The 21,936-nt window shown below is 48.6% G+C and overlaps 2 protein-coding genes across 3 annotated transcripts in view; one reads left to right on the plus strand and one right to left on the minus strand.

Moving 5' to 3' along the window:
• The window catches only part of MYOF (myoferlin), a 586,741-nt gene that overhangs the window by 351,641 nt on the left and 213,164 nt on the right, over positions 1-21,936 (plus strand). The window lies entirely within an intron of this gene.
• Positions 2,959-21,523, minus strand: FFAR4 (free fatty acid receptor 4). 2 transcript variants are annotated; one of them, XM_061195054.1, is made up of 3 exons: positions 20,957-21,523; positions 13,337-13,465; positions 2,959-3,416 (listed from the first exon to the last, which is right to left on the minus strand). In XM_061195054.1, the coding sequence occupies exons 1-3, from the start codon at positions 21,521-21,523 to the stop codon at positions 3,027-3,029; spliced, it is 1,086 nt and encodes a 361-aa protein (XP_061051037.1). In that variant the 3' UTR covers positions 2,959-3,026. The 2 variants fall into 2 exon arrangements, with proteins under 2 accessions (XP_061051037.1, XP_061051029.1); XM_061195046.1 differs by having other exon boundaries at positions 2,959-3,441; positions 13,320-13,465.

A 21,936-nucleotide genomic window follows, 5' to 3' on the forward strand; every position in this document is an offset into this window, starting at 1 on the left:
AGAAGTTCTGCAGGTGGCTGGGTAGGATGCACTTTTTATATACCGGGAGGGGTTCTTCTCTCCTGGCTCTTTATGACCTTCGGCCTGTTCTAGTGCCTAACCTCCATTATTAATTAATGTGGCTTCTCTTAACTTCCTGAAAAAGGGATTTCCCCATTAACCCAGGAAGGCCTTAACTACTGAGGCCAAAAGAGGTGAGTGTAGGTTAGGCCAGGCCAGTGACCCCAGCCTCAGGCAGCCCCAGGCCCTTGAGGTGGGTGGGGTGGCAGGCTTACCCCCAGCTGGTCTGAGACGCTGAGAGGCATGGGTTGGGGTGAGCTCTAAGAAACGCCCCCCAGCCCTTCATTGTCTCTGGCACCTAATTCACTTCTTATTTCAGGTGTGGGCAAAAGGTTGCAGGAGAAGAGGCCATGGGCTTCCCTGGGGGAATCAGGAGATGGATCATGGCGCACCTACCTAGAGTGTGCGGGAAAGGGGAAGTAGCTGGGTCTGGGGCAGGACACCAGTGTCCCACACCATTAGCAGCACTTGTGAACACTAACGTATAGCTGCATACAAAGCCACATGCCTCAGTTTCCCAGGAGCTCCTAGGAGCCTCCGTTTATCATCTTGAAAAGGCATCAAGGCTTTGGTACCAGTGTCTTGGTTTTACTTCAAAATTCTGCTCAGATATAATTAGCTGTATGATTTGGGGCTGGTTGTATAGTTTCTCTGAGCCTCACTCTCCTCTTGTGAAATATGGGAAACAGTGTCTGCCTGATGGGCTGCAGTGAGGGTTCAGTTAGAGCACTTAGGATGCCAGGCTGACATTTCTGAGATGTGTCGGGAGCAGGGAAGGGCAGCTCTCCCGTGAGGAGAGCTCTGCCTGGGTGCCGGCATATCAGGGGGCCACGGAGGCTCCTGGGGCCCCCAAATCAATGTGCTTTGTTCTCCCACCAGAAAGGGAGAAGGCAGGGGACCATGCACAGGAAAGGTCTACCTGTCATTCACATGGAACAGGGGCCATCAGAGCCAGGCCCTTCAGTTGTCACCCCAGAGACCCAGAAGGCAGCCACACATCACTTCAAAAAGCAGCTTTAATTTACCAAATTTATTAACTAAAGATGAACAAAAGATCCCTGTCCTCTAGTCCTCAAGCTTGTAATAAACCTTACTTCAAAAGCAAGCTGCTCAAGAAACTCCACCAGCAAAGACAACTACTGGCTCTGATTTACTTGGTGACAAAGATTGGTTGAGCATGTACTATGTGCCAGGCCCTGAGCTACTGTGCCAGCCACTGGCCCAACCTCCAAGAGCTGGCGTGGCCCTGGGTTCTTGCTGGCTCTGGTTTCTTCTCTCTCTCTCTCTTCCCAGGGGTATTTCATAAAACCATAAATCTGCAAACACTATCTGATGACTCCCAACATTGTATATTCAGGCCCACACCCCACATCCCTGCACCCAACTGCCTACTCTCCATTTGGATCTCACTGGGGTTTCACATGTATGTGCCCCAAATGAAACTCTTGGTTCTTCTATTTCCCATTCTCCTAGTCTTCCCCATTTTTGTTGCCTGCTCTCCATCCAATCACTGTCAGGGGTCACCCTTGAATCCTCTCTTTCCCTCCTAATCTGCATCCTGTCCATCAATAAACCATGTTTGCTCTGCCTTCCCAAAGTATGTCCCAAGATCATTTCTCACAATCCCCCACTGATGCCACCCACCTCCAACTTCCCCATCTTCTTTCTCTACTTCAACAGCCACCTAACTGGTCTCCATCTTTATTCCTGCTCCACAAAGTTCATTCCCTGCACAGCAACCAGTACAGCAGGTCCCATCAGCATCCACTTGCAAACCTCCAGTGGTTGCCCACTAAACACAGAATAAACTCTCTATGGTAGCCTCCCAGACCCTGTGTAATCCAGCCCTGTAACCTCTCTGGTCTCAACTGATGGTCTCCAGCAGAGCATCCCTCTGTCTTGGCATCAAGGACATTGCCCGGCATACAGGAGGCTCAGCCAATAGTTTGCTTTGTTTATACCTATCTTCTTTCTGTCCCACAAGTACACAAGCCTCTTTGCACCAGCACCAGCGTCTGCTCCATCTGCAAAGCCCCATTCCCTTGGATTCACATGGCTGGCTCCTTCTTGTGGTTTACCTTTTGGCTCAAATATACCCCTCAGAACGGTCTTCGCAGACCCCTCAACACCCCATCAAAATTGCCATCACTGTCCTATTTTCTTCATGATGCTAATTCATTCTATGATACTATATAGTCTATTGACTTATGTTTGGTTTTTCGTTGCCCCCATCTAGAAGATAAGTAAGCTCCATGAGGGCAGGGGCCATGGCTGTCTGGTTCACTGCTGTATTCCCACCACCAAGAACACCGGCCACAGCATGTGCTTAAGAGGCATCTGACAGGTGGATCAACGAAGGGAATCACTCCTGTTCTCACTGTCAAATGTTTGGAGTCATCCGACCTCCTCTCTGACTTCATGACAAAGCTTCTCCTAAAGGGGTCCATGGCATCTCGTTATAAATGAAAAATAAAGTCACCTTTAATTCCTTGGAAATTCAATCCTTGTTCCTTGGAAATTCCTCAAGCGCTCTTGACATTAATGAATGATCCTGCAGCCTTGCAAATCCAAGGTGGGGAGCTAGAGTGGCCATGACTCTTCAGAGGAAAAATCTGGGTCCTGGACCTGTTCCAAGACTCACTTCAGGAAACCAGCAAGGCGTGGCTTTACGTGTAGGAGATGAGATTGCCGAACAGTTACAAATAAAAATTATTAAACTTAATCATATTACACACTGAAAAAGTTCATATTGAAAAGGAACCCACAGCAAATACTTTTATAAAGGATAAAATTGTTATACTGAATGATCACCCCTTAATTTACTGGTGCTGTAAATGTACATTTGCATAGGTTACATTTTCTTAAAGCAGGTACCCTGGTGCGACCGTCCTGGAAATGAACTCCCTTTGAAAACACACCATGGCTTGCCAGAGAGTGACAAATAGACGCCTACAGAGAAAAATTAACTAGCTGGAAATAACAGACAGATCATTTCTTCTGACAGATGTGTCTGTAAACATGGCTCTCTTTTCCGAGAAGAAGGAGCAGTGAAAAAATTTCCTCCATTCGTTCCTAAACAGTGACATGTTGTAGAGAATGGGGTTGACGGCCGAGTTGGCAAAGGTGAAGGCCACCACCCAGAAGAAGAGGGACGGCCAGATGACCAGGTTTTGCTTGAAGTTCTGGATCAGGATGAGGAGGATGGTGATGATGATGGGGCTCCACATGATGAAGAAGGAGATCATGAGCAGGAAGAGGGTGCGGAAGAGCCGGACGTCCTGCTGGGACACACGGAGCTGGTGGCTCTCCGAGTAAGCCAGGTTCATCGTGAGCCTTTTCCTTGACGCCTTCGTGATCTGCAGGAACACAAAACAGAGCCGGTGCCACAGTTTACGGCAGGACATCGGCAGTGTTGATCTAGGAGGGGCAGAGGAGGCCCAGCAGTTGGAATCTGCCATCCTCGCTGCACTGGGACTACTTGGCTTTGGAGCTTTGTGCGGAGAGAGCTCCCTTCTCAGAGGCCTGGCTCGCTGCCCACGCTTAGGATGCGCTGGTCAGCTGGCCTCCTGAGAAATAAGGCAGATCATCCATGTTATAAAGAGTGTTGATGAGGGGAAGTGAAAAGCCAGAATGCAATGGTCTAGAAGAGAGATGTGTGAACACAGATTTAGGTGTCATTCAAGATTCCCCTTCCCAGTAAGAAAGAGGAGCTGGTCAGAGCACTGCTAGTGACATGTGTTGAAAAACTGAAACCATTTCCCATTTATGCCCCCAGGTGAGAGGTGACAACTGGTAGGATAAACATCCTCGTGCCTATCTTTGCACACCTAGATGAGCATATCAGTAGAATAAATTCTCAACAGTGGAACTGAAAGGACCTCTAATATTTTGTACTAATGAGCAGGGTCAGCATTAGAGCAGAGAGATTGTGGGCAAGGAGGCAACTCTGGTGATACGGGTTCAGAAGGGTGTTCTGGACTCTTCTTTCAGGAGCCCTTGCAGGCACTGCTCTCTGAACCCTCTGCCCAGTCTCTTCTGGTCAGTTAGAGGGTCTTGCTTCAGCGTCACTCAGAGAAGCTGGTTACTAATGGGCTGTGGGCAGCCTTGGACATATGGCCCATCAACTGAGGCAGGCTAACCAGATTAAAATAAAGCCCTGCATGTCCTCTCACCCCACTGTCCCATGTAAAAACAGTGTTTTTGGAACAGACAAATGCTTCATAACATCTCAGAACCACAGTGTTGGAGCTAGATGGGCCCATGCATGGTTGGAGCAGCACTTCTCAGACTTCACTCTGCCTGTGAGGCATTCAGCACTATTTTATTTAAATGTAGATTCTGATTTTGCATGCCCCGAGCACCACACTTTGAGTAGCCAAGGCCTACTCCACCCCTTCATTCTACAGGTGAGGAAACAGGCCCTCCCGAGAGAGGGTTTAGCCAAAGTACTTTGAAAACAGGAGCCTTGGAACTGTTCACATCAGAGAGCAAAAGCCCCACAGAAGCTGAGTCTGTGAGAGAGAAGGTGGGGCTTCCCCAGAGGCTCTAAAGACCCCAGCGCTTAGGCTCACACTGCCCTGGAGATACATACAGAGTCCTGCCCTTACGCCTAATTCTAATTTTCCTCTAAGCACAGCCAGTAGGCAGAAGGCCTGCTGTCCCCCATCACCTGCTCAGCTTTAACATTGCCAAGAGGTGAGGGTGAGGGGGTGAGGATGGGCTGGGGTGGAGGTGGCCGCAGACTGGGGCACAGTTAGCCTGGGATGCGATGGGGCCCTGTACCCACTAGCCTGACATGCTTTGTTCCAGCCTGTGACCTCTGTCCCAGGTAAGAGATCCAATTCCGAATGTCTTGCCACATTCATGGTGCTTGCTAACTTGCCTTTGCTTAGTCTGGCCCTGTGTCCTGCTTTTCCTGCAGGAGCAGGCTGCTGGGCACACAGCGAGTGCTTACATGTCTGGAGGCTTTAATAGCCAAAACTCTTGTCCTTAGCTCTGCCCGGGCCTTCCTAGGACCATTCCCCTAAAATTATTGAATCTCAAGAGATGAAGCAATTAGAAAGTAATCAGAATCATTCAAATTTGGGGCAAGATTAACTCCAAGACCCGAATGGCTTAAAATATTCTCTTTAGAATACTTCTAATTAGCTAATTAAAGGATAGCCGTTTAATTGTCCTGTGATTAAATACAACTGCTTCTGTGTAGTAGTTTTGGTCCACTTCTAGGTGACGGTGACCCAGGCAACAGATGCTGAACGAACAGAACCCCTTCCTTCCCACCCACTCCCCACCAAGAACAACACGAATCAGGATCACCGAGCTTCATGAAAGGCTCCCTGTGTGCCCGCCACTGTACTATGCATTTGTTTTATAAATTGTCACATTTAATCTTCAAAACTGCTCGTTGGATTCGTGCTATTATTATCTTCACTCCAGAGATGAGGAAATTGAATCTCAGGAAATTTGAGTAGCTTGTTGAAGGTCACTCTACTAATGATGAATGGTCAAAGCCCCCATCTGTGAAACTCCAGCTCGGGTGAGCTGAAGATGAGTGATATCATAAAAGGCTCCAGCCCTCTTCCTGGAGTTGCCTTCCACTTCCGCCCCCCTGCTCTGCAGCGGGGCTAAAAGACCCATAGGCTAAAAGTCACATTGGCACATCTAAGCTGGAAGGTGCTGTGTAGAATCAAAGTTAGAATATGTGTTCAGGTGAAAGCTGGTGAATCTGAGACCTTGGAATGATAGACCTGGGAGGGTAACAGCTGCCCAGGGGCAGGTGGGTAGGCTGCAGGGGAAATGGCACCACTTCTGAGTAGCCTAAGTGCAGCCTGGTGGGCACATGAGGATGATTGCAACAGCAGCCTCATTGCTAATGCTGTCCACATTGCTCTGCCAAGAAGGATGGAGGCCCTGGTACAGTGTCTTTTAGATTTTTTTTTTGGTTTTGGGGGTTCTTTTGGGGTTTTTTTGGCCTCACCGTGCAGCTTGCGGGATCTTAATTCCCCGACCAGGGCTTGAACCCCAGGCCCTTGGCAGTGAAAGTGGGGAGTCCTAACCACTGGATCGCCAGAGAGTTCCCTAGATATTTTTTGAATGAATGATGTGGATGGAAGTTCATACTTATTGAGCACTTACTATGTGCCAAATCCTTGTACATATCACTTGGTTTATCTCTTTAAATTCTCCCAACGATTCTGTGACATATGTATTTTGATGATCTCCATTTTATTTTGCTTTATTTTATTTTATTTTAATTTAATTTTTATTGGAGTATAGTTGATTTACAATGTTGTGTTAGTTTCAGGTGTATAGCAAAGCGAATCAGTTATACATATACATATATCCACTCTTTTTTAGATTCTTTTCCCATATAGGCCATTGCAGAGTATTGAGTAGAGTTCCCAGTGCTATACAGTAGGTCCTTATTAGTTATCTATTTTATATATAGTAGTGTGTATATGTCAATCCCAATCTTCCAATTTATCCCTCTTTCCACTTACCCCCTGGTAACCATAAGTTTGTTTTCTACATCTGTAACTCTATTTCTGTTTTGTAGATAAGTGATGATACCCATTTTACAGAGGAGGAAACTGAGGCTCAAAGAGGTTAAGGAAATTGCCCAACAGTACCCCACTAAGCAGTCGCAGAGCTGGGCTTCAAACCTTGGCAGTCTGACTCCAGTCCATGCTTAAACTTAAACTAATTCCTTCCCACCCTCTAATATCTCCGTCAGTGGAAATCCTTCCATCCAGCCTGTAACTCCAAGCTCTAATGCCAGAGACTCCGGGAAGGCATCCTGGTTCATCTGCCGTTGGCATCCTGCAGCGCTTTGTTTCAGGTACTCACGTGGCACTTGTCACATATTCTATGGTAGATGTTGAAGCATCATTCTTACCTCTGAGTCCCACCAGACTGCAGCTCCCTGGGGGCTGGGCAGCCCTGTGGCTTCTGTGGTCCAGGGCTCTGGCAAGTGCCTGACAACGACTATGAGCAGACAGCAAAACAATTGACTCATGGGCCAAGCGAACATGTGGTTGGCTCTTTTTTTAGCACTGACTGATGCTACCCCATTTCCTTCCATCCGCAGTTCCCACAGCTTTGAGGGAGTGAGAAGGAAAATGGGCCCATTATAATAAAATGCAGCTCCTCCCCTGCTCCCTTCCCCACATTAGATGACAAGACTAGTCGACTTTTGTTCAGGGTTTAAAGCATCTCTAGCATTACGCTGAATGCTTGGTGTGCTTTTAGATCAAATTAAAAGATTGATTAACTTCTGAGGATTAACTTTAATCCTTAAAACAAGCCCGTGGGGTATGCTCTCACTTTGGGGACAAGAGACGGAGGCTCTGAGAGGTGAAGTGACTTGCTCAAGGCCTCACGGTCAAGTGGAGGAAGGGTACCTCAGGGGGTACGCTCTTCACCGCCAGGCACACCACTGCCACTGCCAGGACAGAGGACAGAGCTCCCGGAAACGTGGTCCACGGCCACCACCATCAGGGTCACTGGCACTCCATAAAATGTAAATGCTTCGGCCCACCTTCAGACACTCTGATTCTGTGGGTCTGAGTGGGCCCAGGAATCTGCACTTTTTATAAACTCCCCAGGTAATTCTCAACCACTAAAATATGAGAACTACTCATGTAGGACAACAGGCTTGGAGTTTCTCCCCCAGTCCTTTGAAAAGTCACTTTTAAATTGCCTGAGACTCTCTGCCTTCACATTCACATGAGCGTCTGAAGGCTACAAGCAAAGCTTCTCCCCACCCCACATCCCTCTGTCACCCCACGCCACCAGACCACAGCCGCGGACAGGTGGCTGTGGGGAGAGCTCGCTCCCACTGACCCAGCTCCGGCCCCTGGGGTTGGGTCTCCTCTGAGGGCTGCTTGGTCAATCCATAGCCTCCCGATTAGAATCATCAGACAACAGACTCCATCCTTCCAGAGGACCAGCCTCCCCTTCCATCACCGGCAAGCAGGCCCCAAAGCTGGGGAATGAGGTCCAGGCCTGGAAAACGGAAGGGCCACATGTTCACTACCTAAGACCTTCACATTGAGTTGAAAGGGATTTCATTTCCCAGTTAAGCCCTGAGATAGGTGAAGGTTTTCCAACTTCAGGCCAGACACTCACTCTCTCATTCAACATATATTTATTGAGCCCCTACTATGTGGCCAGCACTCTTACAGGTGCCGGATGCACAGCAAGAAACAAGGTAGCACTGCCCACCCTGCACTTCCATTCTAGTGTTTGGGTGGTGAGGGGCCTGGGGGTGAAGGGAGAGGGGGACCAAGAAACCTATAAGCTGTCACAAAGCCTGCCATGGTGCTGGTTACTGGGTGACAATATAAACCAAGTCCCACCAGCGAGCACGGTCAGCCTGATCGAAGGCACTGAGGAGTGGCCTGGAGACTATTACCCTGGGAAACTGTTGATAGGAAAAAGCCACTGGAGATGTAGAGCACGCCTGAGTCAGGAGGAAAGAGGAAGCAGGGAAGGCAGAGGGTGGAAAAGGCCATTGCCATGAGCAATTGAAGCAGCCCCAGAAAAAAAGAGCCCTGGTGAAGTCTCCTCTCAGTGCTCACCCAGGGCAGAACCAGCAACCAGGGCAGGGACTTGAGAACAGCGGTTCCCAAAGGAGAGTCTGTGGAGCACCAGCCCAGAGAGAGCTCTGTGGGGAAAAGGCAGTCTGCAGTCAGATTTAGCAATGCTGCCTACTCTATTCCAGAGTTGGAGATTCCCAAAGTTCATGAGCATAATAAAGGCTCTGAGAAGGCCTGCAGCAAAGAAACCCATTTAACTTTGATTAACCCAGCATTTTCCAAACTCCTTTGATCATAGAACCCTTTCTAACATCTAACATCCCATGGAGTTCTAGAGGACGCTTTAGGGGACACTCTGCTTGTGAGGAATAAAAGTCAGGGTGATTTGAAAGAGACATTTCTCAGGCCTAGAGATGGTACCTGAGTTAGAGGCAGCAGTGACAGGTGAGAGGTAGGGCTGGTGGGAAAAGGGTCAGTGGTGTAGTTATCTGTCCTATGGTTTCAAATGATTTGCTAATTGTGTCTCTATGAATATAGCTAATTAATATTGATGTTCAATTGATTTTACAGAGTTTTGCTCTTGATAGAAAAAGCTCAGCAGAAAGGCTGATTCAGGGTCTCTGAGTTATGAGTATCTTCAGAGGAAGAGAGATGCAAGCTAGGAGGCCCCACCCAGGCTCTCCACCTGGCAGCTTACCTGCTTCCAAGTTACAAACAGGAGCAAAGTGAGAACAAATGTCATAATCCTCCTGGGAACTGGTCAATAGTCAGTTTTGCCAGTGGGGTGGAAAGTAATTTTCTTCAAGTCTTATATTTGCATTAATGTTGGAATTTTCAAAATCACATTAGATCTCTTTCATATTAAAGTCTAACAGTTTGTTCAAAGCATTATCATATCTGCAATTCTCATTTTATTGTGTTAAATGATCCACTGAGGCCCATTTGGCTCCAGAGGGAACTGAGGCCCACATTCATTAAGCGACTTGCCTAAGGTCACACAGTAATAAAGCTTGGACTAGAATCTGGGTCTCATGACTCTTTGTCCAGTGGTTTTCCCACTGTCCCAAAGGAGAAGGTGTTGTTGGCCCTTTCAGTGTGATCCAAGTTTGTGTCTTACTCATTCAATGAGTGTTTATTGAGCCCCTACAATGAATAAGCCAGGCTCTGTTTTAGGCACAGGACTATGGCAGTAAACAAAACGAAGTCTCGGGCTTCCCTGGTGACACAGTGGTTGAGAATCTGCCTGCCAATGCAGGGGACACAGGTTCGAGCCCTGGTCTGGGAAGATCCCACGTGCCATGGAGCAACTGGGCTCGTGAGCCACGATTACTGAGCCTGCACGTCTGGAGCCTGTGCTCCGCAACAAGAGAGGCCGCGATGGTGAGAGGCCCGCGCACCGCGATGAAGAGTGGCCCCCGCTTGCCGCAACTAGAGAAAGCCCTCGCACAGAAACGAAGACACAACACAGCCATAAATAAATAAATTAATTAATTAAAAAAAACAAAAACAAACGAAGTCTCTACCTTCAGGGAGCTTGCATTCTAGTGGGCAAGACAGATGATATGCAAGTAAATACACACAAATGGAATATGACAGGGGTTGGAAGTGCTTTGAAGAGAAATAAATCAAGGTCAGGGGCTAGAGAATGATGGGGAATCTCTCTGGAGAAGAGCCTTTTGAGCAGAGACCTAAATGAAGTGGGGGAGTGGCCCAGGCAGAAGTCTGGGGGAGAGAGATCCAGGAGAGGAAATGGCAGGTGCAAAGGCCCTGAGGCAGCAGTGTGTTGGCGTGTGTGAGAAAGAGCCCCAAGGACAAGAGGGAGGGGGAGAAGATGAGGCGAGAGGGGCAGGCAGGGGACAGATCACACAGGGCCTTAAGGTGAGGGTTTTGGCTTTTCCTCCATCTGTGAGGGAAGTGATGGGATCTAAATTATATCTTTGACTCACTGCTCAGAGCACCGTTTCATAACTGTGAGTCATGATAGACCCTCGGATTCATCCAGGAGCTGTCCTGAGGTCTGGGATGGGAAGAACGGAAAGCTGGCCATGAGTTTATAGGCAAAGTGTCTGGAACTGCAGTTAGAGGCAGACGGATAAGAGGACACATCAGGGCTCGAGGATTCCTAGGATGTTTCCAGGTGGGCCCTGGCCTGAGGAAAAGAATATCCTTTCCATAGAATAAGTCAGTCCTTCCTCAGAAGGTGGCAGAGAACCATGAGGCACGAGTGAAAAGGGACAGATCAGAACCCTCTTGCCTCTAAGGGACTCAGGAGTGGGACTGCCCAAGCAGGAGAGGTCGGATGCCGCTGCCAGCTTCTGCCCAGCCCTCATCTAGCCAGCCAGCTCTGCTCTAGGGCCAGTCCCATGTTCTTGCGGTGCTCCAAATCTGGGCCCTGCCGTTTATTCTCTCAAAAATCTCAGCAGTACCTCTTCCCAGCATGCTGTGAGAGGATTAGAGGAACAGCCTCGCCTAACAATGAACAACAGCTGTAATTTATTCATCCCCTGCTACAGGCAGGCATGACACTCGCCATAGTCCCCCCAGGAGTATCTCCTATGTATCTCACAAAAATCTTAAACCGTTGGAGTTTTGATCATTATTTTGCAGATGAAGGAACAGAGGTTCAGAGAAGGTAAGTAACTTGCCAAGGCCACACAGCAAGTAAGGGGCAGATTCAGAACTCAAAGCCAGGTTATTAAAATAACCCCTTCTGGTCTCTGTGTTTTTTATGGCCCTTTGCTTTTCTCTCTTTTCCCTCTTTTTTCTCTTTTAACAATTTGCAAAGTGTTTTCACACTAAGCCTCAGCATCACTCCTTAATGTTTTTCAGGGTTTCACTGCATTGAATAGCAGCACCTTTGTCTGTCTCCCCCTTCCCTTTCTTGTGTTAAAGCTCCTTCTAGATAGAGAATGTGACTTGCTTACTCTTGACCAATCTCTACTCCCCAACAACACTTTGCACAGAGCAACTTCTTAACAAATGTCTGAGGAATTAAAGTGTTGGGACTCTGGAACCAGACTGCTTGGGTTTAAGTCCTGATACTGCTGCTTATGAGCTGTGTGACCTTTCATAAGTTACTTAACCTCTCTGTGCCTTGGTTTCCTCATCTGTAATTCTGGTTAGGATTAAATGAATTCTTGACACATTGTAAACACCATATAAATATTTGTTAAATAATTTTTAAAAAATTCATTCTCCATTTCTCTTTCTTTTTCCCTTCCTTCTTTTCTTTTAACATAATGATAGTAACTAACGCTTTCATAGCATTTACACATGCCAGGCTCCCACTGCAAGCACTTTACAGACCTCAGCTCCAGGCCTGAATCTGCCTCATACCCTTGAACAAGCCCCAGGTGGGACGTCACTTAAACAGGTCACAAGGTAACTGGTGGGGAAGAGTCTAGGGACTAACACGGGGGGGCCGTCTCACACAGGATCCAGAGATTAGAAGACTCGGATGGAGGTCGGCCTGGCTTCGGGTTCTAAAGCATCTAAGAAGGTCACAGATCTTTAGCTACAACAAAAGGGCCATAAAAGTGGCCAGACAGCAAGCAGGACCTAAGGGCCCCACTTCAACCTGCTCGTTCGCCATATGACCCATTATATGCTATAAAACCAAGATTCAACAATGGGAACCTCGGAGAGGACTCAAAGGTTTCGCATTAAACCTTCTAAAATGAGCATGAACACATGTAGATGCCATTTGCCTGGGCCAGCACCTCGCATGCAAATATGCTGCCTCAAGGGGTAAGAAAGAGGCTGGCAAGTCTTTTTTATGTCCCTGTACATAGTCACATTGAAGGTAGAGATCATTTCCTGTTTCAGTGCACTTTTGCAAGGCACATGCCCTGGGAGTGGGGGGTAGCAATTAGAGGGATAGAGGAGGGGCTTCTCGTATGCTGTTTCTCGTTCTGTTTCTGGGAGCTGTTTCTGGGAGTGTGGTCAATTTGTGAGCTGTGCGTGTATGCTGGGTGTGCTTTTCTGTATTTATATTGTACTTCAATAAAAGTTTTTAAAAGTGTACAATCTTTATCACCACACTGCTGTTTGTGATGGGGAAACAATGGACACAACCCAAAAGCCCATAAAATAAATTATGGAGAACCATGAAGCCATTAGAAATGAGGCAGAGATATAGGAACCAATACAGAAGGATGTAATGGTACAGTGTTAATCAAAAAAAGGAAGTTACAAAGCAGATAGCGTTATCTCAAATCTAAAAAAAACACATTGGGTTGAACCATGGTAATAGTTGATATTTTATAGTTGACCATTTTATACGGTTCATTATATATATACACACACATATATATACGTATGTGTGTTTATATGTACACAGATATACATACACATACATTGCATAGAAGTATGTATATATATATAAATTTATAAGAAAAATAACCTGAAAAAATGTACTTTAAATTGTCAACAGTGGGGGTAGACCATATTTTTAGTATCTGTGTTACACATTTCTATGTCTTTAATTTTTTATAATGAGTTTGTATTACTTTATAGTGATCAGCAAAAAAAAATGATAATAATAACAATCACATAGATATAACGTTTTAAAAAAGACCAAACTTTTGTCCCTCAGCATTGCAGAGGGATGGATCTGGGCAGTGAACCAGGATTGGGCTGGTGCAAATTTTAAGGTAAATTTTGACCTGGAAATGCTAAGGTTCATCTGAAATACCCCAAGCCTGAGTGAAGTTCAGCCACGGCGCTTGAAGCAAACATACCTGTAAAATTTTGGAGTAACTGATCACAATAAGCAGTCCTGGTACCAAGAAGTTCAAAGTAACAAATGACACATCCCAGGAGATTTCTCCGGCAATGCTGGGCCAAACCAGTGTGCAAATCGGAATTTCCTGGTTACAAAAAGGAAGAGAAGGTCATTTAATGCTGGCTTCTTATTTGGCCTTTAGCTCAGCCCCAGGTGGGGTTACCTGGCACTGTTACAATGTTGTGTTACCCTGTCGTGTTTTGCTGTTACACAACTGGTATGACAAGAAACCCCAGACTCCCTTCCACTGCCCACACAACCCCACTTACAAGTCATTCTCCTCTGACCCTCAGAATCACCATAAGTATTATTCCCATTCTCCAGGGGAGGCACGTGGGCCTCAGGGTCCCAGGCTGGGAAGACCTAGAGTCAGTTCCCAGGCATGGCTCCAGGTCTAGTGCTCTTTCCACTTCCCTGGGCTGAGCTGCAAAGAGCCCTTGAGCCTTCTCTTCCAAGACCTTCATTTTACAGGGGAAAAATCTGACCCCTGAAAGTTTACATAGATTGGAAGTGATGTGCTACATGCACACATATAAAACCAGGAGCGAGGTGTGCCTCTCCTCCAGAGGAGAATGCGACAGCCCCAGAGTGAAGGTGCAGCCACGGCCATCAAGATGTAAAACGACTGGATGGGGCAGAAGAGCATGCACGTTTGTGACCTTGCTGCTGTCACTATGTTGCGTTGAATTCAAATGTTTGACACTAACTACAAACCCCGAAACATGTTCCCCGACCTCACTGGATAGTTACTAAGCTGCTGCAACAATTTTTTCCAATGAACAAATAGGTCAATGAAAAGAGATCTATTTATCCTCCCAAACACAAATCTCCAGCGCCTGCCTGACTATAGGACAAAACTCTTTAGAAAACAAGAGCCCTACACACTTCTGGACACATAGAACAGATTTTTTAAGAGCACATTCTGCGTAAAAAGACCACATTATTGATTTCTGGTGGACAAGGCATCTTAACCACAGTCCAGAATTAGTATCATTATTCATAGCATCATTCATTCATTCATTCATTTAACCAATATTTATTGAATGCTATACTAAGCAAAGGCAAATAATTTTTATCATTTCCCAACGTGTATCATAATTGCATGGTCAAACTCAAAATAGAGTCAAATAATCACTCCTTTTCCTATTCAGTATCTAAAATTCACTGAGCATTTTTTCTTTGCCAGGAAGCACTTTACATACATTATCTCACTGAATGTTCATCATAACCTTATTGAAATGCATAGTTATTTTTCCCTTTACACAGAGGAGGAAGCTAAAGCTTAGAAATTTCCTCCTAAAATAATAGTCTAAAACACTAAAGATGTAGTCCTTTTTAATCATCTCCAAAGAGCTGAGTGGTTATAAAGGATATCCTGGAACCTACCAAAAACTCTGAGGCAAGTCAGGCAGGGAAGAATGCTTTAGTTATATTTGTACCTTGAGGGGGTGTTGGGGGTGAGAATGTTGCTTCCTTTTCCTGTTTTGTTTAGACGGTTTACAAATGCACTGGACATTCTAAAAACTTGTTCCTTCATCCCCACCCCCACTGTGCACACCTGATGGAAGAAAGTTTATTAGAGCTTTCTACCTTTTGGTGATTGGAAAGAAATTTGTCTCTCAAGGATCTTCTGAATATTGACAGTGCGGTGACCACGGCTCTTCGGGAAATCCAGGTAGCCTATGCTTGTACTCAGACCTCCACCCACCAGGGACCCCTTATTCCAGTACATTGGGTGGGCAACACAAATCAGCAGAAATGTTGAAGCAGCAATCAGAAGAAACAGATTCCAGCCCTGAGTGTGACTTAGTCTCTAATTCTTATGCTTGTGATGGGAAAATGCACAGGGAGGGAGGGCAGAGAAACAGATGACTCCAGAACCATTTCTTAAAACCCCCAAGAACCCCCAACTCTTTCTGAAAACCCTCTCCAGAATGTCTGCCCAACCCTCTCCAGGCTTAACAAGATTTTGTAGAAGAATGTGTAATGATAGAGCAAGGTGTTCCCTCTACATTAGGGACAAAAATATAGATCCTTAAATAATCTGCCTGTATTAGCCTCGTATCGTCAAAGAAAATGTGTAGGTGCGAATGAAAAGGCATCTATCCACACACTCACACACACAGGCATAGAAAAGACTGGAAAGATACACTCTAGAAAATTAAGTGTCGGGCTTCCCTGGTGGCGCAGTGATTAAGAATCCACCTGCCAATGCAGGGGACACGGGTTCGAGCCCTGGTCCGGGAAGATCCCACGTGCCGAGGAGCAACTAAGCCTGTGCACCACAACTACTGAGCCTGCGCTCTAGAGCCCGCGAGCCACAACTACTGAAGCCCATGCGCCACAACTACTGAAGCCCGCACACCTAGAGCTTGTGCTCCGCAACAAGAGAAGTCACCGCAATGAGAAGCCCGCGCACCGTGACGAAGAGTAGCCCCCGCTCACCGCAACTAGAGAAAGCCCGCGCACAGCAACAAAGACCCAACACAGTCAAAAATAAATAAATAAAAATAAATAAATTTATTAAAAAAAATAAAAAGGAAATTTGAAAACCAAAAGTGCTGGGCCTGCTTTGTCACTGAGCTACAGAAGCAGAGCTGGCTGAGCCAATGACAGTGTCCTTTAATCTATTTGTCCAACCACTCGCTGACTCAACCCATGGTGACTGAGCCACTGTGAGGCCACAGTGAGGATGGGAAAGGAGGCTATGGTACAGTCAGGGAGGGAGAAAAGCACTAGGAAACTTCAATACAAAGCAGCAAGCCCAGAGAGCTACAGGTGATGGGATTGTGGAGTCACCGGGAAAGCGGCATCCAGGAGGGGTTGTGTCAGCTGTGCCTGGAAGGATGGGGCTTCAGTCAAGGGAAGGGGGAAGCTGGAGCTCAGTGTCTGGACCAGAAAGGATGTAGATGGGAGGCCACGTACAATGGTGTGAAGTGTGGTTGACTGTGACTGGTATTCCCATCCCAAGCTCCATCTCTCCCTGGCAATCTCATCCATTTCCATGGTGGCTTTTTGCAGATGCTGTTGCAATCTCTTCTTTCCAGCCCAGTCTTCTCCTGAACCCCAGACTGGCCCCACGGCCCTGAGGGCATCTCTATAGGATGCCTCACAGGCACTTCTAGCCTCCAGTGTCCCACCCCAAAGATTCCACCTCTGGCATCATCAACTCCGGGCACGGAGCCGCCATTTTCCAAGCTGTCAGATACCTGAGTGCTGGCCTTCCACCTTCTTCTTCCCTCTCCACTCAGAGCGAACTCCTAGGTTCTGCCTTAATAGCTATCCAACCCACCACAAGCTCATTCTCACTGCTCCCCCTCAGCCCACAGACCACAGACCACAGGCCAGGCCATCTCTCACCTCCTAAGTCCCAACGCCCTAAAGGGTGCGTAACCGGCCCTTCTCTAGTTGACCCCCACCAACCCTTCCAGCACCATCTCTTGCCAACATTGTGGGCTATCTCCTCAGCCTGTGATGTCCCTCCAGTCCCCCACGTCACTCATTCTTTTCCAGGAAGACTTTCCTGCGGATGGGGGACGTCTATCTACAGGCACTGCTCAAGTGTTGACCCCTCCCCGCACTGGCTGACTCATTTGCAAACGCCACCTGATTCCAGCTGTTTCCGGTCAGCTTCTCTAATGACTCTTCCTGGAATACCCTTGGGGACACCTTTGTAAATAGTTCTCCCTGCCCCACCTCTTCAAACAAAATGGGAGACTTCAAAGTCATTTTAAGGAACTAGGAATCCTAGTTATATAATATATCTCCTCTCCTATCAGCTTCCCAGCAGAGAAGAAAGAACATATCCATGGCAAGAGATGGACTTACTCTCCTATATCTTAAAAGTACCCTCTAATATTAACAAGTGTGAGCAAACTTGTTTGTCTCCTCAGCCAATCCACATTCAGTAGGGACACGACGGCATTATTGGCCCGGTATTCAACTGGGGCAGGGCAGAGTAGTGGGACCAAGCGCTCCTCCGGAAGTGTGAGCTCATGGGAGAGGCACCAGGAGGAAGAGACAGACCCCAGCTACTTCTGGTTCCATCCTTTGCCCATTCTATAACTACAGGCATCTTCTCCTTCAGAAAATAAACAAGAGAACACCAACTCGTGGGGTTACTGTGGGGTTACCGAATTGTGCAGGGTCTGGGACCAGGATCTGCGTGATCCACATGCCCCTCCTTGAAGAGAAGGACGGTGTCTTGGTCGTGTGGCTCACGGCGGGGGCAGGAGGGAGGGGTGCTCAGTAAGTGTTTGCAGAATCAATGGGCAGCACACTCTGACCAGGGTGGACAGTCCTCCCCACCTGCCAGTGAGGGTCACGCCCCACCAGGGCCACAGCACACACAGGCAGGAATCCCGCTGGCATAGGCTGAGCTGACCTGGCTGAGATGTCTAAGTTGCTAGGATGTGTCCACACTCTTAAAATGGCAGTCTTTTATTTTACCGCAATCAGAAGAATTGTACTGTTTGAAAAATGTTTAAAATATTTATAACCAAAGATAAGGAAACTAATAATAGCTGGCAACTCTTGAGCGCTTAACTGTGTATGTGCCAGGTGTTCGCTCATTTACTGAACTTCCGTCCCCACAGTAATCCTATAAGGTTAATACTGTTATTGTGCCCATTTGGCAAATGAGGAAAGTGAGGTATAGAGAGATGAGACCACTTGCCTCTGTCTCACAGCTCCTAAATGGCAGAGATGGGATTCACTCGGAACATTTGACTCCAAAGCCTGCACTCCTAATACCAAATTATTTAGCATTTTCTAGCCTGTCTATCATTTCATCTAAGTTTGAGAGAGTCTGGTCCCTTGACTGCTTGGTACTCACTGTGCAAATGGACAAAGCTAATCATGTTCTTGGGGGGTTTTTTGTGGGGGGAGCTCAGATAAACAGAAACCTCTGAGAGGCACTGTTTCCCTGGCCGGTGCTCCTTGAGGGGAGGGAGCCAGCATGCGCCTGGGTTTAGTTAGTTCTCTCAGCTGGTGGTTTGGGTAGGAAAATGTCCCCCCATCCAAAACCTCCATATTTAGTGTCCAAGTAGGAGGGGGCAGGCAGAATCTACAGCCAGGAAGCTGGGAGTAGAGGATTGAGAAAACAAGCATTTGCTAATTTTAAATGTGAGTCTCAATTCAGTCTAGACTAGATCCTTTTCTGTCTCTTTTTTTTTAATGGCCCCACCCCCTCCCCCCTGCCATTTCTCATCCTTTTCAACTTATTTCTTTAACTGCAGAGCCTCACTTTGCCCACCTATAAAGTAAGATGTTTCCTACCTATTCAGGTCATGGCCCTTGAGGAACCAGGAGTTTTCTGTTTGTTGGCTTACTGGCAGGATATGTGTGTGTTGGGGGCTGAGGGGCAGGTAGGGGAAAAGACAGAGGATGGAGAGCTGGAAAGGACTGTCCCAGTTTTTCCTTACAAGCTCCCCAGCCCCACCTCTACTAATTTCAGGGAACGGGGTCCTGCAGCCAGCTCACCTGGCCGCTCATCTTCTGAGATGCTGTGCGGACCCATTCTCTCCCAGTGGCTTTCCCCAAATCCCTCTCCAAAGGCTCTTAAGACCAAGGAGGTGTTTCTGCATTGAAACAAGAGGGGTCTGTGCGCCCAGCCCCAAGGGGGACTGAGGGAAGGCCACCACAAGACAGATCTCCACGGAAGCACTTTACGGTAAAACTGCAGTCATTCTGGAAGTGCTGTGTAGGGCTCCAACCTCCACAGATGCCCTACCTGGGGTAAAATACAGAGTGGCAAGGCACGGAAGGTCCTGCATCTGTGCGAAGCCCTTCTCCCTCAAACAACCCCCGTGTCCACGTCAGCAAGAAGTTTTAGTCTGGGTTTTTGGCTGGCAGGTGACAAGAGCCTCATTTTTTAGTGTTATTTGCCAGTTAAGTAAGAGTGTACCTAAAACAGTTGTAAAAGGGGGAGGCACAAAGATACCTGTCTGGAAACATAAGATATCCTTAAGATATGTTCTATTTGTTTTTAATTCCCTGAGTTCTGTGAAATCCCTCAAGTCTGTGAAAAATACAGAAACACTGTAACTCAGTGAGAGAATAACTTAAAAAAATCAAAAGACAGATGGCAGAATCCCAGCCCCCCAGAGACTTTTCGGTTTGATTTCTGTTAAAAACAATATATATATATATATATATATCACACAGGATGCAGACTTCTCTCCCCAGTGAAAGGCCTGTGTGAGAGACCAGTCTGGGAAACGTCCAGAGAAGCCCACTTCTGCGTTCACGTCCCCTGGTCAGCCTGTGTTCACCTTCACAGATAGAAGCCTTCCCCCCTCCCTCCCGGCCCTCCCACCCCTTCTGGTCACTGCGTAGGGCTCTCTTTGGGACTGTGATTTCTGCCGGGAAGCCCCATACTCCTTCCTAGGGCCAAGGTTGAGCTTTCGTGTCCCACGGCCAGAAAACCAGCGACCGCCGCCGTAGGGAAAAGGAACGGGGCGGAGAACCCAGCCTCGGGCAGACACTCCAGGAGGCTGAGCCTCGAGACTCGCGCCTTCCCGTAGGGCGTAAGTACCTCTGTCCCTGGCCCTCCCCGCGAGGCCCACAGAACCTAACACCGGGATAACAGCCAGAACCGCCGGCCACTGTCCAGGTCAGGTGTCCCGGGTGAATCTCCGCGCGCAAACCCTGCAGCTGCGCCGCAGGGCAGCAAAGAGAACAAACCTGTGCCCGCAATTCTGTACCGTGGGACAGGAATAGCCTCCAGCCAATGCCATGAACTGTGCGCAGAATCTTTTTTAGATCCTGGACCCCCGCAATGATCCTAATGACAACTCTGGGTGCGGTGCCCAGAATAAAGCTTATGGGCTCAGCCTCTGGAATCTTCGGAACATTTGGGGCGCCCAAGATACTCTGAAGCCACTCTTCATTCAAAGCTCCCAGGGTAAGATCCCATGGTCTAGTCTAGTATTTCCGTCTTGCAGTTGGAAAAACTAAGGCTCCGGAGAGGAAGTCACAGCCCCCCTAGAGGCAGCACTAGGTCCGGGGTCTCTGGGTCTCCAAAGCCCTTTCTCCCCAGCCCATTCACACACACCTGCCCGCGATTCCCAAAGCAGGACCCTCATCCGGCCCGCACTGAATCTGCTGAGCGCGATCTTAGCTCCTCCTCACGCTAAGGCTGAGATACCCTGAGCAAGTTACTCTCTGTGTACCTTAGCTTCCTCATCTGTAAATAGGTGCGATAATAAGAGTACTGCGAGAAAGCAGAATTTACTATAATGTGATTAGTCATTCCGGGTCCCCTAGTTCGGTCTGTCTGGCCGCTAAGCCCCTTACTCCATTAACCTCTCAATAGTCAGTGCACTTTACAGGCATTACGGGGACTCCACTTACAACGTTTTGGAGGGCGTTTATGAGATCTACATCGTAGGGTCATAGTGAAGTTTCACAGATAAAACTTAGTGCCGCGCACGGTGACACAACGATTAAATGCAGCAAACGGCCTATTATTGTTTTGTTGTTTTTGTTAATGACCATCCCAGATCACCGTTTCCGGCGCAACCCGCCTGCCAGCCCTTCCCGGACACCTGCCCCGCGTGCACACCCCGGCGCTCACCTCGTCGGCGCCGGAGAACCGCTGCGGGACGACGCGGAAGAAGATGCAGAGGGGCAGCGCGGCGATCGCCGAGTAGCCCCAGATAAGCGCGAGCAGCGCGGCCCGCGCCCACCGCCCCGGGCCCCGCACGCCGCTCCGCAGGCGCACGATGCACACCATGCGCTCCAAGCTGACTGCCGCCAGCGTCAGGATAGTGACGCTGCCGCTCAGGGTCATCACGTAGAAGAGCAGGTGGCAGGCACCCGGGCCCAGCAGCCAGGCCTCTGTCCAGCGCACGGCCAGCACGGGCGGGATGGCGCTGGTGAAGAGCAGGTCCGCGCAGAAAAGGTTGAGCACCAGGCTGTCTGTGGTGCCGCGGCGCCGTCGGCGCGCTACCAGCACCAAGGCGCACACGTTGCCCAGCAGCGACACCGCAAAGATGAGTGCCAGCGCCACAGTCTCTACGGCGCTCAGCACCAACCGGTGGTCGCCCTTGACATCAGAGAAGAACGGGAAGCGGGTGCGGTTGGCCCGCTCCAGGTTGCGCGCGGGCCCAATGCCTGCCGCCTGCGCGCACTCAAGGGACATGCCGGGCACCCCGCGGCCCGCAGCCGTCTGCGAGCGGGCTCATCTGGGAGGTGACTGAGTGCCAAGGCGGGGAAAGAGGGAGGAGACGGTTGCGACATCTCCCCTCTGGCCCCCTCCCGCCTGAGCAGCGCCGGCGCTGGGCGTTGCGAGCTAAGCCTGGGGCGCGCGCGGGAACGAGGAAGTACCGGCGACGCCGGCTGGAAACACCCAGGCTGGGAGGGAGGCGGCAGCCCAGGCAGAGGCCGCTCTCGGGCCGAATAGGAGCGCTCGAGCGGCCCGGAAACCCCACCTAGTGAACCCCCAGAAACCCCGCAAGGCCTCCCCAGCCCCTTTCATCCTCCAGGGGCACCCGGAGGATGACCTTAATCCGCTGATTTAGCTAAAACTGATTTAGGAGTGCCGGAGCTGGACCT

The sequence above is a fragment of the Eubalaena glacialis genome, chromosome 1, assembly GCF_028564815.1.
Source record: "Eubalaena glacialis isolate mEubGla1 chromosome 1, mEubGla1.1.hap2.+ XY, whole genome shotgun sequence".
NCBI lineage: Eukaryota > Metazoa > Chordata > Mammalia > Artiodactyla > Balaenidae > Eubalaena > Eubalaena glacialis.